Consider the following 16,284-nt stretch of genomic DNA (forward strand, 5'->3'; position numbering starts at 1 on the left):
TTTTAGCAGAGAGCATCAGGCAGCGGCAGTGATTTTCATATCTCGTCAGCCTCGCTGCTGCATCACGCCCCCTTTTGATGTCACTTCCTGCTTCCACAAGGGTGGGATACAGCAGCGAGAATGCTCTGGGCTCAGCAGCTGATGGGATATGAAAATTGCTGCCGCTCTATGCCGCTCTCTACTGAAACGTGCCAGATGCACATCAAGATATGGGGTGAGGTAGGGTTCCAAGAGCTGTCAACCTCCTTTAAACTCTGATAAATTATGGCTTATGGTGGTGGGCCTGGGGGCCCCCACTGAACTGGTCTGCACAGGGCCCCGCAGTTGCTAAGACCGGCCCCAGATACTATCAAAACAGAGACGTTAGTCATCCCAATAGATAGGGTGACACAAAGGAAAAGTCGGAGTAAGAATGTTGGCTGCAAAGCAACTTGTAGATGCAAATCACAAACACAATTTGAAGTGTCTGTATACAAATGCTAGAGGTCTAATAAATAAGATGGGACAGATGGAGTATATAGCACTAAGTGAAGAGGTCGATATAATAGGCATCTCAGAGACCTGGTGGAAGGAAGACAATCAATGGGACACTGTTCAGGGTACAAATTATATAGCAATGATAGAGTGGATCTAATTGGAGGGGGGGGGGATTGCAGAAAGACCTGGGGCGACTGGAAGTCAATCCAAATAACAGGTGATCATGTGGCAAATAATGCACATTGGGAAGAATAACCCAAATTATAGATACATGATGCTAGATTCCACATTAGGAGTCATCATTGAAGAAAAGGATTTATGGGTCATTATGGACAATACTGTCCTTTGAAAACTGCGGCGGTGGCCAAATAGAATGTTAGGAATTATTAGGAAATAAAAGAGAGAATATCATAATGCCTCTGTATCGCTCCATTGTGAGGTCGCATGTTGAGTATTGCTTGCAATTCTGGTTTGCCATAGCTCAAAAACAATATAGCATGTGGACATATGCAGGACGCAGTTCTGCTCCGCAAACATGCCTGTGCTGCAGAAAAATATGCAGAAAAATACACACATTCTGTTGTCAGTTTAAGCTTATTATTTTTACAAACAGGGGGGTAATTTTTTAAGGAGGCATTTCACATGCACCTTCCGTCATTTACTCGTGAAAAGGCAAAGCTGGGGGTGCATTTTGTTCTCATTTCTCAGATGGCACATGAACGCATGAACTCTTTCTGTTTACAGAGCCGAGTGGCCTAATGGGAAGGACATTCCAACCTATGTCCCTAGCTTTTCCGATGGATGGCTTCCTCCTGTGGTTCAACCACCCCTTCAAGCCAGTGAGGCCAGACACTACCAAGGGGAAAAGGTATCCTCAAGAAATACACAAGGGAAAAATTTTCTTGTTGTTTGACATTAGTTTTGGAGCACAGAAGTAAGAATTACCAAAGGGCAATCATACAAGGAAAAACGAGGATAAACAAAGAGAAATGCAGAAAATTGGAAAGATTAATCTATAAAAAGCTGGAAAGGTTAATATGTGGGTCGCACCATGTTATCCTTGTTGACTAATATAAAAACTGTAGATGGATTTTTAATGGGAACTCTTACATATACAATGGCCATCCTTGTAGAGCAGAAGGTTATAACAGAGGGCTGAGAACTAGGGAACCCAGGTTCAAATCCCACTTAAGTGTCTGTGATATTTGTCTCTTACCTGTACCCTTCTCCTCCACTGCCAACTCCAGACTCTGTTCCTTTACATCTTGCTGCATCATACGCCTGGAATAATCTTCCTGAGCGAATATATCAAGCTCCATCTCTGGCCATTTTCAAAACTAGGCTAAAAGCTCATCTTTTTGATGCTGCTTTTAACTACTAATTCCTTTTCACTTGTTCAGTACCCATGTCTGTTTTATCATTCCGACCTTAGTAATTCCCTTATCCCATATTTGTCCTGTTTGTCTGTTTTGATTAGATTGTAAGCTCTGTTGAGCAGGGACTGTCTCTTCACGTTCAAGTGTACAGCACTGCATATGTCTAGTAGTACTATAGAAATCCATTTCTATTTCTGGGATAAGCAGCGTAAAATGTATTGAACTTTTTCGGGATCTGGCCAGGTATTTGTGACCTGGATTGGCCACTGTTGGAAACAGGATGCTGGGCTTGATGGACCTTCGGTCTGTCCCAGTATGGCAATACTTATGTACTTAAGAAGTAGTATTAGTCGTTGGGATTCCGGTATCTTGCTTTTCTTTGACTTTTTCTCTTATTTGTCCTGTTTGTCTGTCCTAATGAGATTGTAAGGTCCGTCGAGCAGGGATTGTCTCTTCATGTCCAGTGTACAGCACTGCGTACATCTAGTAGTGCTATAGAAATGACAAGTAGTAGTATAATACCACCCACAGCACAGAACAGGCCATGTGTAAAGCTCCTGATTAGGCCTTCCAAACCCCGCCAGCTAAAGTGTTTATCTTGTGCTGGTCTCACATTGCCTGGCACCTTGTTCTGTTTTCAGTTGCTGGGCACACTCCTTTTAATTAAACTGAGCATGTGCGACAGATTATGCTCAGTTTCATTAAAATGAGCGTGCACAGCGACTGAAAACAGGACAGGGCACTAGGCAATGTGAGACCAGCGTGGGACAAACACTTTAGCTGGTGAGGGTTGGAGACCCCCACCAGCCAAACTGCGGGCCCTGGAGCCAATTTGGTCCCCGTAGCTACGCCACTGCTCCATGTACTCTGATGCGGTCTTTGTGTTCATTGGATGGTCATCGATTTCCTCTTCCTCTGTTAAAGAAGGACCATTATGAAAGTACTCAAGCCTCAGCAATTTTCTACCTGGCTCCAAGACTGTGGAACGAGTTACCAAATATTTTTTGAATTTTAAATTCTGTTTAAAAACATACTGGATTATGGGCTGGTAAAGTCATGAATTCTCTTTCGAGTTGTTGGGGCTGAATGAGTAGAAGGTGTACTGCGTGTCAGTTTTCTTTCTCTCAATACCTTTTACTTACCCCCCTCCTGTGTGATGTGTTGACTGTCCTAGCCGAGTAAGGGTGCTTTTTTTCCTAAACTGAATAATGCTTTTTATGTAATTGTAGATCAGATTCTGGCAGGTGGTGGTATATCAAACGCTTGAAGAAACATCAACATAATGACAATCCTTGTTACTCAGTCCCCCCATACCATGCATTTCACCTTTGCCAGTTTGCAGGACTCCTGCATGTTCTTGGTCACCTGGGCTGTCATTTCTAACATGTCCAATGTCAATGACATATTCCATGTTATTGTATATCATTAACAAAAGAAAATGAGCAGAAAGAACCTGACATTGTGTTTTTTCATTAGCTAATAATAGTGCATTTATGTGTAAACCATCAGGAAAGAATGTGAACGCTTCACATTACTCCCATAACAACAAAATGACCACAACAACCCAAACACAATGAAAACTCCAATAAATGACACAAAAGAAAACATTTCCAGCTGCCCACCCCTATTACGCAGTATCTCTGCTTAATGTCCCTCCACACATCTTCAGGTTGCCCTCGGACCTCATCTTATTACTGAGCATAACCTACAAATGCACTCGATCTGCAGCCCCTCCTTACCTCTCTACCCTCATCTCCCCTTACGTTCCTACCCATAACCTCCACTCTCAAGACAAATCCCTCCTTTCAGTATCCTTCTCTACCACCGCCAACTCCAGGCTCCGCCCTTTCTGCCTCACCTCACCCCACCCCATGCTTGGAACACACTCCCTGAGCCCATACGCCAGGCCCCCTCCCTGCCCATCTTCAAGTCATTGCTCAAAGCCCACCTCTTCAATGTCGCCTTCGGCACCTAACCACTACACCTCTACTCAAGAAATCTAGACTGCCCCAACTTGACATTTCGTCCTTTAGATTGTAAGCTCCTTCGAGCAGGGACTGTCCTTATTTGTTAAATTGTACAGCGCTGCGTAACCCTAGTAGCGCTCTAGAAATGTTAAGTAGTAGTAGTAATAGTAGTAGTAGTAGCATGCCTGGAACTGTGCATAAAATGGAGACCCATCAGCAGTATCAACATTCAAGATATTGAGCAGGCAAGCAGGGTGTGCTGGGATTAGATCCTAGAAATTAAAGCACAGCTCAGGGATAACATTACAGGATAATGGCTCTTTATACTTTGCCTCCCTGATTTTCTCTTTTCTTTTCAGACCCCCAGGGGTGACCACCCACCTTTCTCTGCCAGGTATGTACAGTGACCCACAGTTAACTACCAAGAATGAACATGCCAGGTGCCTCTGATTCTAAATCCACAAGGGGTTTGTTCGATTCCACAGGTAGAAAGGGATGGATAGATTTTAAGATAATAAGTTTGTCAATACAGACAAGGTTTTCTTCTACAACAGGAGTGGAATGGAATAGGTGGATGTGAAGCGTCTGTTCACGCTTTCCAAAAATACTAGGACTAGGGGGCATGCGATGAAACTACAGTGTAGTAAATTTAAAACAAATTGGAGAAAATGTTTCTTCACCCAACGCATAATTAAACTCTGTAATTTGTTGCCGGAGAACGTAGTGAAGGCAGTTAGCTTGGCAGAGTTTAAAAAGGGGTTGGACGGTTTCCTAAAGGACAAGTCCATAGACCGCTACTAAATGGACTTGGAAAAATCCACAATTTCGGGAATAACATGTATAAAATGTTTGTACGTTTGGGTAGCTTGCCAGGTGCCCTTGACCTGGATTGGCCGCTGTCGGGGACAGGATGCTGGGCTCGATGGACCTTTGGTCTTTTCCCAGTATGGCATTACTTATGTAATTAAGTACATGCCTACCCCCTCTCCTTACTCTGTCCCACACACCCACCCCATCCCCAACTCCTTCCTGTCACTAAGGGGGCCTGCGGTGGAATTGGTGCATGGATTTGCTGTGCATCGAGGGCCCCTTTTACCACAGTGGGTAAAGATTGTTTTTGGCCAAAAAAAAAGAAATGGCCCTGCACTAATCAGAGGATTGACGCTTGACCATTTCTGAGGGGAACCCTTACCACAACCTATGCTAACCCGGCGGTAACCAGCAGTAACCGCCGGATAAGCCCCAGCACTACAAAAATAATACAGTTTTTGCTGTGCCAGAAATGGGGCCCGCTGGCCGTGGGAATTACCACATGGCTCCTGCGGTAGCCTGGCGGTAGTCCTGATTTGGCACATTTACCAGCACTTTGTATAAGGTCATGCTACAGATCTCTAGACTTCACCTTTTAAATTACTAACCTTGTCATCTCCTAGGTCAACCCACCAGCCGCAGTTCATGCAAGTTATGTACGACTTTGTGGGTAGGAACAGCAAGGAACTGACTGTGTTGAAGGAGGACATCGTGGAGGTGAGTTTTCCAGGAACCTGGATACAGAATGTTACATACAGATCCCAACATGCTCTGCCATTTGCAATATGGAGTCACACTTTGTTCGTCTTCTCTTATTTTGAAATCTCTTTGTTGATGATCTCTTTATGTGGGGTTGAATGCCAATCTATAAGTTACAGATGATCCAAAATACAGCAGTCTGTCTTGACTGGAAAAATATGACAGTATTTCTCAATATGTTAGAAAATTGCATTGGCTTTCTTAAGGGCACGTATTATTTAGATTCGTTTGTATAATTTTCTATGTTCCGAATGGTGGTACCTCGGAATTGTTACTTTCATGTTTCTCTTTTCTTCTCGGCTGCATGTGATGGTGTAAGACTGAAACGTCATTTTTTTTCGGCAATGTTTTCTTTCCAAGCTATTACAATTTGGAATCCACTCCCTTTAGCAATTTGATCTGAGGCTGGATTTATGCCACTGTTTAAAAAACTATAAAAACTATTTGATCAATACTGATTGTTTTCTTTTTATTATTGTTGTTTTTATGCAGCTCCTCTTGACGTTAAGAGTTCTCTTTTGTGTTAAGCGCCTTCAACCTCCTGCTGGGACTAGTGTGGTCTATAAGTCTCGGATTAGATTAGATTATAAATCTGTAAAAGGCATAAACTGGGTCCTTTTACTAGACTAGGTCTTAGCGTTGCCCTTATACAGCTCTTTCCTGCACGCTGTGGTCGTCTTTGGGCTTTTTACATCCACAATCATTTTCTTTTCTTTTTTTTTTTAATTAATGGGTCATGTGGTCACATTGCCATTAACATGCAGCCATTTTTACAAATTACCGCAGGAACATTTACCCACTGCTATTCTGTAGGCGATAATAGCTCCTGCATTACCCATGCACTAACCACCAGGTACCTGCGACCTGGATTGGCCACTGTTGGAAGCAGGATACTGGGCTGGATGGACCATTGGTCTGACCCAGTATCACTATTCTTATGTAACTTAATTTGAGTCTAACCAAGCAAAAAATAAAATAATAATATCAAGTTTATGATAAAGTATCAGATACTATGGGGCTCATTTTCAAAGCACACATGCCTTTAGAATAAAAAGTCTATTTAATAAAAACCTCCAAATTCTGATTTTGGAAAGTCAGAATTTTGACTTTTCATACTGCACTTCGTCCAAATAGCGAGGGGATGTGTTGTCAGTATATTTTAGGCAGGGCCCAAAGGTAGGACGTCCAACATGGATTTTCTAATGGACAAAAATGTCCATGTCTAATGACGACATTTTATCTAGACCTGTTTCAATCACATCCAAGTTACAAAAGGTTGCTCTAATGACACTTCCTTAATCTCCCCAGTGGTTGCCATCCCATCCCTCTCCCCTGAAACTGAAAAGGAAGACCAGGCTGTAGCTATTCTGAACAAAGTAGCTCAAAGAAGTGGACTGTGAACAGAGACAGAGGTTCAAATCCCACTGTAACTCTTTTTTTTTTTCTTTTCTTTTTATTGTGAGCCATCCAGAAACAGAAAAATACTGTTCCTGGAAGCCTGAAGGCTATTGAAGTAACGTACATTCAAGTCCTTGAGGGTTCACATTTACAAACAATAGAGTTATGATGGGGTTTGTATCTGTGTCCCTTGGTTTTCAGTCCACTGCATTAACCACTAGGTTACTTCTCTGTTCTTCAGGGATATCTTTGTGGCCATACTTTTGAAAATGATGCCAAACAGACATTCATGTCCCTGGTTTTTTGTCTTTCAAAAGTTGGACGTTTCACTTTGGAAAATGGCTATTCATGTTGGACATTTCAGTGCAAACAATGTCCATCTCACAGCCATAACTGAACAGGAAATCTAGACGTTTTTCCTATTTGATTGTGGCTGTGAGATGGACGGGGTTTTTTTTAACATTTTGATCAGGACTTTTTTTTTAACTAAACATTTTTTTTAAAATGCCCCTCTATATCAGTGATTCACTACTTGTCATCCTTAAAACCATTGTCAAGGAACTAACATAAAGGAAGCAAACAAGTTTATATGAATTTAATTTTAATACAGTGTCTTATAAATCACTTTATCCCATAAAACCATTGCAAGGATCTGCCAGAAAAGAAGCACAAGGCAATTTAATTTAATACAGATTCTTATGAACTGCTTTATCCTATAGTGTTCAGAGTGGACTAATAACCATAAAATAGAAATTATTATTTATTTGTCACATTTGTATCCCACATTTTCCCACCTATTTGCAGGCTCAATGTGGCTTACATAGTACCGTAGAGGCAATCGCCAATATTGGTATGAACAAATACAGAGTGATGTAGTAGAGTAAGGTTCATGTGTTGCAGATACGTTAGGGAATCGTAAGGGGGAAGAGTTAAGTTATGTCCAGAACAAGCTTTGGTTTTGTTGTGTTGCAGGGTTAAGGCATTTAAGTTGGATCGTTATTTTTTTTTTTTTTGTTACATTTGTACCCCGCGCTTTCCCACTCATGGCAGGCTCAATGCAGCAGGCAATGGAAGGTTAAGTGACTTGCCCAGAGTCACAAGGAGCTGCCTGTGCCAGGAATCAAACTCAGTTCCTCAGTTCCCCAGGACCAAAGTCCACCACCCTAACCACTAGGCCACTTCTCCACTCTCCTTTTTGAACAAGTTAGTTTTTAGTAATGTCCGGAATTTTAGGTGGTTGTTTGTTGTTTGTTGTTTTCACGGTGCTTGGTAATGCATTCCATACCCTGTTTCCCCGAAAATAAGACATCCCCTGAAAATAAGACCTAGTAGAGGTTTTGCTGAATTGCTAAATATAAGGCCTCCCCCCGAAAGTAAGACCTAGCAAAGTTTTTGTTTGGCCCCGATGGGACATGGACACAGAAACCTTAATTTTTTTCGCTACAACCCAAAGATGAAATACTCCTACCATCCTCCTTCACACTTTTGTGAAGATGAACTACCGGTAAGTGAGCCCGGAAAGAAAAGAAACATCCCCCTTGCAGAAATAATGAAAGAAAAGAAAATGAGTAACTGAGCCCTTTTGGCGCTGCTCCATCGCCCAAGAGCTAAGTCAGACTAGAAGGATGGAAAGTGTTGCGAATGTACAGGAGGAGCGCATAAAGCGCCACCAACGGGGAACGGAGCTACCGTAGAATTTTTTTTAATGTTTGTAATACGGTAGGGATGATCCTGCGCCCTAAGCCCTCTAACAACCTGCCAAGACCCCCAGCCAGAGCAGCCCAGCCCCACATTCCATTACCTTCCCTAGTGCATACCCCTCCTCCATTCCCAGCCCCGCCAGGGCGGCTCTGCTCCACTCGAGTCCTGCGGTCACTGTGGGCAGATAGGCGAGCCACAGCCTACTCCTGCAGGATATCACCCCCCCCCCCCCCCACTTCAATACTGTTCCCGACCGCCACAGTCCCCCTACTACTCCCGAAGAAGACATCCCCTGAAAATAAGACCTAGCGCATCTTTGGGAGCAAAACGTAATATAAGACACCGTCTTATTTTCGGGGAAACACGGTAGTTGTGTGCTTATATAGGAAAAGCTGGATGAATAGGTTGATTTGTATTTGAGTCCTTTGCAGCTTGGGTGGTGATTTAGGTATGTTCATGTAGATCTTGATGTGTTTCTGGTTGGTAGGTCTATGAGGTCTGTCATGCATCCCGGGGCATCTCCGTAGATGATGTTATGAACCATGGTGCAGATTTTGAATGCAATGCATTCTTTGATTGGCAGCCAGTGCAGTTTTTCTTGTAGGGGTTTGGCGCTTTCGAATCTCGTTTTTCCAAATATAAGCCTGGCTGCTGTGTTTTGAGCAGTTTGAAGTTTCTTTTGGATTTGTGTAAATCCAAAAACATAATTCAAATATACAAATTTATAAGCATTAAAAACTAAACAATATAAATAAGAGCAAATAAAATCACAAAAAAACCCAACAACCAAATAGCAAATTATTGTCTGTCTTCATTATAAGATTGTTCCAATGCAGTGCAGCCTAATAAAAGAATAATTTGTCAAGCATTCTTTTAAATTGAATATTTCATAGGAAAGGTTGTCCTCTGCGTCGTAAGGGTCTTGTAATGTCAGAGAATGACACAAAGATAACAATTAATCTGGAGCAAGGCCTTTCAAAATGTTAAAACAAAACATAATCATTTGAAAATGATTCTTGCCTGGACTGGCAACCAGTGCTATTTGTGTAATAATGTAGTAAACCCTTTAATATAAGTTTTGTAACTATCTTGATTTTAGGTTTACTAATAGCCTAAATTTTCCTCACAACAGAATTGACTGCTGAATCCAAAAATACAACTGACATTTTCCTGCATCTTCCAACGGATACTTACACCCTGTACAGTTGGATTTATCAGAGGGTTAATGCTGGTCCTTTTACTCAACTGCATTAAATGCCAACATGTACCTAATGCAGCAAAAAATGGAATAGCGCAGGACACGCTCGGGCATCCTGCAGTATTTTCCAAATTGCACGCGCTAACCACATGCTAATAAGGTTTTTCTGAGTGGACGTGTCAGTGGCAGAGAGTAGGTGTTCTATGCTGACCAGTTGGCATAGCTACATTACCGTACGCTAACTGGTTAGCACAGGGCTAGCACGTTAGCTTTTACTGCGTACGAAATGGGTGGTGCTTACACAGTATTCTTACAAAACATGGGCCATAAAAAGTTTGCTTTCTCTGACCTCGGGCTCTGCCTCGCGTTCCACCTGTTCCTTTTGGTTCTATTTGGCTTGTGCTGTTGTTTCTATCTGGTCTGCTGTGCCTTAGTTTAGAAAGAACATCCATGTACATAGTCATTCCTGCTCCAAAACAGATGGAAATGATCACATAACCTGCTTCTTTTATGAAACATGTATATTGCAAGTCTATGTCCACTCTGCCGAAACTGTTCCCCTGAGGATAAGTCCTTGCACATCATATAAAAGCAGGTGAAATCTTCCCATATGAGTTTTAACAGACGCCTGCTACCAATTTTAGAAAAGTCCTTTTTTGTGTCTAAGAAAGAAAAGGTTCAGATAAATTATCTCCTGCACCCACTGAATTAAGTTACATGATTCATTTCTCTGCCTGTTGTGTAATTCGATTTGAACACATTTTCATTTCCTTTAGGTCCTGGACAAAAGCAAACAGTGGTGGATGGTCAGAAATAGGAACCATGAAACAGGCTACGTCCCCAATAACATCCTCGAGCCAACAGCTAACCAGTCTGGGAACAGGATCAACCAGGTATGAATTCCTGAAACTTTGGCTCCAAGCCCTTAAACCAGAGCAGAGGAGTAGCCTAATGGTTAGTGTAGCGACTTGAGAAGCAGGGTTCAATTCCCACTGCAGCTCCTTGTGACTCTAGGCAAGTCACTTAACCCTCCATTGCCTGAGCCCTCCAGGGACAGGAAAATACCTACTACTGTACCAGAATGTAACTCATACTGAGCTGCTACTAATAAAGGCCTGAGCTAAATCCAAACCTAAAACCCAGTACCAGGCACATTGTGAAGTACATAAGCATTGCCAAAGTGGGACAGACCAAAGGTCCATCAAGCCCAGTATCCTGTTTCCAACAGTAGTAGAAGGCAACAACTACTTGGTAAGATCTCAAAAGGGTAAAACAGATGTTATGCTGCTTATCCTAAGTCCATCTTAATAATGGCTTATGGACTTTTCTTTTAAGAAATTAGCTAAACTTTTTTTAAACCCTGCTAAGCTACCGGCTTTTGTTACATTCTCTGGCAATAAATTCAAGTTTAATTACACACTAAGTGAAGAAATATTTTCTCTGGTATGTTTTAAATGTACTACTTAGTAGCTTCATTGCGTGCCACTTAGTCCTAGAAATTTTGGCAAGAGTAAACAAATGATTCACATCTCTACCTGTTCCACTCCACTCAAGTGTGTTACAGACCTCTTATCATATGTCCCCTCAGTCATCTCTTCTCAGAACTGAAGAGCCCTAGCCACTTTAGCCGTTCCTCATAGGGAAGTTGTCCCATCCCTTTTATCATTTTCATCACCCTTCTCTATACCTTTTCTAATTCTGCTATATCTTTCTTGAGATGTAGTGACCAGAACTGCATGCAGTACTCGAGGTACAGTCACACCATGCAGCGATACAAAAGCACTATAACGTAATTTTTGTTTTTCATTCATTTCCTAATAATTCCTAACATTCTATTTGCTTTCTTAGCTGCCGCTGCACATTGAGCAGACGGTTTCAATGTATCGTCAACGATGACACCTAGATCCTTTTCATGGTTGGTGACTCCTAACGTGGAACCTTACATCATTTAGCTATAGTTCACGTTCCTCTTTCCCACGTGTATCACTTTTCACTTGCTCACATTAAACTTCAGGGGATGGAACCTGTCGGGGAAGGGGATTGTACAGAGCAGAGCTGTCTTCGGATATGCAAGCTCTGCTCGAGATCTGCTCCAGCTTCTGTTTCTGAAGGAAGGCGTTAACCTTTAACCTATTTCCTTCTAGAATCCAGATCCTAGCAGTGCAAAGGTTCTGCACAAGAGATCCAGACCTGAGGAAGTATCAGCATGGCTGAGAGACCAGGGGTTCTCAAAACTGTATGTACTTCAACATCCATGTCCTCTTTGTTCATACAAATGAAATTCTTTTTCTCACATTCTTTCCCTCCCTCCTCTTTCACCACATCCATGAAAACATTTCACATCTGTAGGTGAATGTGTAAGATCTGAAGTTTGTTTGGCACTTCTTTTGTATAACACAGTTCTTCCATACAAGAGAAGCCTGGAGAAGAGACCAGACAATCTTATAGATCTTAGGTGACACTGTGGGACCAAACTAACCTTCACAAAGGAGGGGGACATTTATTTGCAACCTGTTTTTCCTTCCAAGAATAAGGAAACATGTGCAATGCTGAGAAAGCTTGTGGTATGGTCTATGTTTTGCCATAATTTATACTCAAAACATGATTAAATTTGGATCTAAACTCTGATGAGAGGCAAAGATAAGCCCATTAACTAAATATATCAGACATAAAGGATAGATTTTGATTATTCAAAGTATGTAAAACCTTCATTAAGTAACCTGAACTACACCTTGAGCATCAATATCTTCAGCAACTTGTTTCCTGTAACTATTGTTCAGTTTCTCCCATTGCCCTCAGAATTTTGGCTCATCACCAATGACAAGAATCCTGAAGAAAAGCAACCTCAGGGGAGCCACTGTTGCACGGAGATCAGGGGTTAGGGGCAGCTCTGAGAGCAGTAAGAATACTGTGTTGTGAGGTGGGGCCTTTGTGGCCTAGACTTTGTGCATAGTTTGGAGGGTTGGGAGGAGGTATAGTAAGTTTGGAAGTCCTTGATAGGAAGAGATCTTAAAAGCCACTGATTCTCAACCCTATCCTGAACATATGCAAACTTCCCTTATACCTATTCTTTAGGCATACCATTAAAACCCAACTAGCTGGTGGTCTCCAAAGCATTTTGAGAACCTCCGGCTTATAAGCTACTGAGCTTCTGGAACTAGCAACTGAATCTATCCTTCCAGCAAGGCACAGGAAGAAGTAGGCAGACTGGAAGAATGGATCGTTCTGCTTTTCTTTTATCTACTGTTACTATTATGAGGCGTATTTTCAAAGCACTTAGACTTACAAAGTTCCATAAGCGCTTTGAAAATGAGCCCCTATGTCTCATTTTCATATCATTAGCCTGTTATATCAACAACACTTAGGATAGGATAAGATATGAAAACTGTATAGCACATCCAGTGTGTTTATTCTAGCAAAAAAGGTGCCGGTACTCAAATGCTAGGCCACTCTTCAGGGATGGGGTGATCACTGAGGGACCCACCCCACAATAGCCAGGTCCCCTGCAACTAGTCACAGAATCTATGACAAGGCAGAATTGGTGTGTAGAGCCTGAGCTCTTTCATTAAAACTTTGAGTCCATGGGTCAATTTTAACAGACAATGGAAAAGGTGCTGGTACTCAAATGCTAGGTCACTCTTCAGGGGTGGGGTGATCACTGAGGAACCCACCCCACAATAGCCAGGTCCCCTGCAACTAGTCACAGAATCTATGACAAGGCAGAATTGGTGTGTAGAGCCTGAGCTCTTTCATTAAAACTTTGAGTCCATGGGTCAATTTTAACAGACAACGGAAAAGGTGCCGGTACTCAGTACCCCCTCAAAAAAAGCCCTGATGAACTATATCAAACAGATCAGTGCTACAGAATCAAAATGGCACAGCAGAGTCCTAACCAAGCAATGCCAAGCTCATCTCATCTATTACCTCGGCAAAAACAAATAAGTATTCAAAACCTTACTAAACTTGTATAGATTATCTATTAGCCAACTATGGCAACTTACTGTGCAGGAGTAACACAGAAAACGGAAAGATTCATGGTTTTCACTTTCAGCAACAACATGGAAGGATGGCCCCATCCCAACACTGTGAAATAGAAAACAAGCAGGAAAGACCACACATGAACTGGTCCACTTTGTAGACAGATGATTTAAAAGTTATGAGAAGAATATTGAAGCCTAGGGTACCAGCATCTGAGGAGCAACAAAGTTGTTAACTATCCGAGCAGAACAGTACATCCCAACAATTATACAAAGTCAAAGAACCATTGGTGCATGTGTTACCCATAGGGAGGGTGGGCAGATTTCAAAGGACTTGGCATTCAGGTAAATGGCTTTTAGAAATTGCTCCCATTGAGGGTAATTTTAAAAAGCCTTTTCTGTACAGCAGGAAGCCTGGGGTAAAAAAAAACACATAGGACATACATACTTAAATATAGTTTACATACCTTGTTCCATTCAACAACCACCAGGAAATCCACTTAGGGCTCAGGCCCACCCAACAGCAGCACATATTTAGTGCTAGCTAGTGGGGATCCCAAGCTCCGCCAGCTGAAGACCTCCCCCTGATGGTGCTGAAACCACCGCTCTCCACTTCAGCAATCTAAGCTTCCTAAGCTGCTGATACTGGCCTCATCGCATTGGGGGAAGGGGGGAGGAGAACACTTGGTGCTCACCCACTTCTTGACTAGGCCCTCCCAAAATCTGCTGTCTGGTTACGCCCCTGGGTTAGACACAACCTATCCGCTTAGGGTTACAAGTCATCAGCTGTGGCATTAAATAAATGTACAATGCAGAATTATTTATTTAATGTCGCAGTTTCTCCACAAACACTTCTATCCCAATCATTTTTTTTGTTTGTTTTCTGCTGCTCTTGGTGTCACGTTGTTCTCACTTTGGTTTCTGACTAGGTCAGTGAAGAGTCTTGGAGTGCTAAGCGGAGCACAGCTGCTGGAACTGAGTAAGAGAGACATAAAATTTGTTTGTCCAGAGGAAGGAGAACAAGTCTTTTCTCTGCTGTCTGCAATGAAATGATCAGAAGGGGTAAGAGACCAAGTGCTGAACATTCACAATGCATTCTTCCATCACTGTCTGCTCCTGTATGACATTGTACATTACTCATGTATCTTTTTTTAAAGGCTAGGAAAGAATTCAGCCAAAACGACAGACTTATTAGCACATGAATGAAGTGTGAGGATTGCAGGACGTTGCAACAGTAAAGAACCAGATTTCTGAAATTTAAAATAGACAATACCAAGTGAAGCACATATAGTTGGAGTCCCTAGCAGTGGCGTAGCCATGGGTGGGCCTATTTGGACTTTGGCCCACCCAAAATTGTGCACTCTTGCTATGGCTCGCAGAGGTCCTCAAACCCCGTCAGCTGAAGATTTCTTCCTTCTAAGGCAGCCAGTGCTCTTGCAAATGGCAGCTGGCAGCACTTGCCTTAAGCTGAAACCAACACCAGCCCCTCTTCACATGCGTAGTTTTCATGCATGCACAGCCTGCTGGCCGTGGCATCAGCTCAAGGAAAGTGCTGCTGGCTTGTTTGGAAGAGTGCTGACTGTCTGAGCAGGAGGAAATCTTTAGCTGGCGGGGTTTGTAGATCCCCCTCCTGCTCGGGTATTTAATATTGTGGGCTTGCAGGTGGAGGGAGGGATGAAGAGCAGAGCAGAGGGGGGCTAGGGACGGGGGGGGGGGGGGGGGGGAGGGCATGAATTCCATGCCCACCCACCTTGGACTCAGGCCCATCCAAAATTGGCTGTCTGGCTATGCCCCTGGTCCCTAGTCGGAGTCACCTCCCAGAAAAAGAGATTTCAGAATGATTGTGGTCAATGTTGAAATTCTCAGCTCATAACGCAGCAGCAATTGAAAAGGCAAATAGAATGTCAGATTATTTGAAAAGGAGAAGATAATTATGTATCTTTATAGATTTTTTGCAGTCCTGGTTAACTACCTTAAAAAGGATAGAAAAGATTCTGAGAAGGGCCTGGAACATCTCCCTTACAGAGAGAGAGGCTAAAGAGGTCAGGGAGAAGTCAAAGAGAATGTCCGAAGTGATTTTTATTTTTTTATTGGGATTTATTTACTGCATTGGCAATAGACAATTACGGTAGTAAAAATATTCAAATAACAATACATATGCAGAAGGAACAGTTGTTTACCTTTTCAAATGGTATTAAGAGTAATGAACACTCCAGAAAAGAAATTCAAGAAAGTATTTTTCAGTTAGGATATAGTTAAATGTAGAATTAGCTGCCAGAGCGTGTGATCAAGCCTAGTAGCCTACCTAGAAATGTTTGGAGAAGTTTCTGGAACAGAGATCCATTGAGAATTACTGACATAAGGACGCTCCCTCTCTCCCTCCTGGGCGTTGGGAACAAGACACTCACCTGCCAGGTACCTACGAGTGGCCTGGGTGGAGGCTGTTGGTGAGAGGATGCTGGGCCTTAGCTCACTGTGCTGAATCAACATAGCAGCTGTTTTGGGTCGAGATAGTCTGGATACACCTAAAGGATTTGTCTTTCACGTTTTTCAGATAGCCTGTAAAAAGGTTGTAGGTAAGACTGGTTTAATGAACTAACTTAAGACAATTATCTGTCCTT

General features: G+C 42.5%; 1 protein-coding gene across 7 annotated transcripts in view; it reads left to right on the top strand.

Annotated features, from left to right (window-relative positions):
- The window catches only part of EPS8L3 (EPS8 like 3), a 62,737-nt gene that overhangs the window by 41,579 nt on the left and 4,874 nt on the right, over positions 1 to 16,284 (top strand). For all 7 annotated transcript variants that reach the window (XM_030220926.1, XM_030220931.1, XM_030220928.1 and 4 more), the window contains 6 exons: positions 1,222 to 1,345; positions 4,180 to 4,214; positions 5,254 to 5,347; positions 10,463 to 10,579; positions 11,831 to 11,922; positions 14,593 to 14,725. In XM_030220926.1, the coding sequence (XP_030076786.1) occupies positions 1,222 to 1,345; positions 4,180 to 4,214; positions 5,254 to 5,347; positions 10,463 to 10,579; positions 11,831 to 11,922; positions 14,593 to 14,716 (586 nt within the window). In that variant the 3' untranslated portion in view covers positions 14,717 to 14,725. The remainder of the gene's footprint in view (positions 1 to 1,221; positions 1,346 to 4,179; positions 4,215 to 5,253; positions 5,348 to 10,462; positions 10,580 to 11,830; positions 11,923 to 14,592; positions 14,726 to 16,284) is intronic.

The sequence above is a fragment of the Microcaecilia unicolor genome, chromosome 12 (genome assembly GCF_901765095.1).
Source record: "Microcaecilia unicolor chromosome 12, aMicUni1.1, whole genome shotgun sequence".
Lineage (NCBI taxonomy): Eukaryota > Metazoa > Chordata > Amphibia > Gymnophiona > Siphonopidae > Microcaecilia > Microcaecilia unicolor.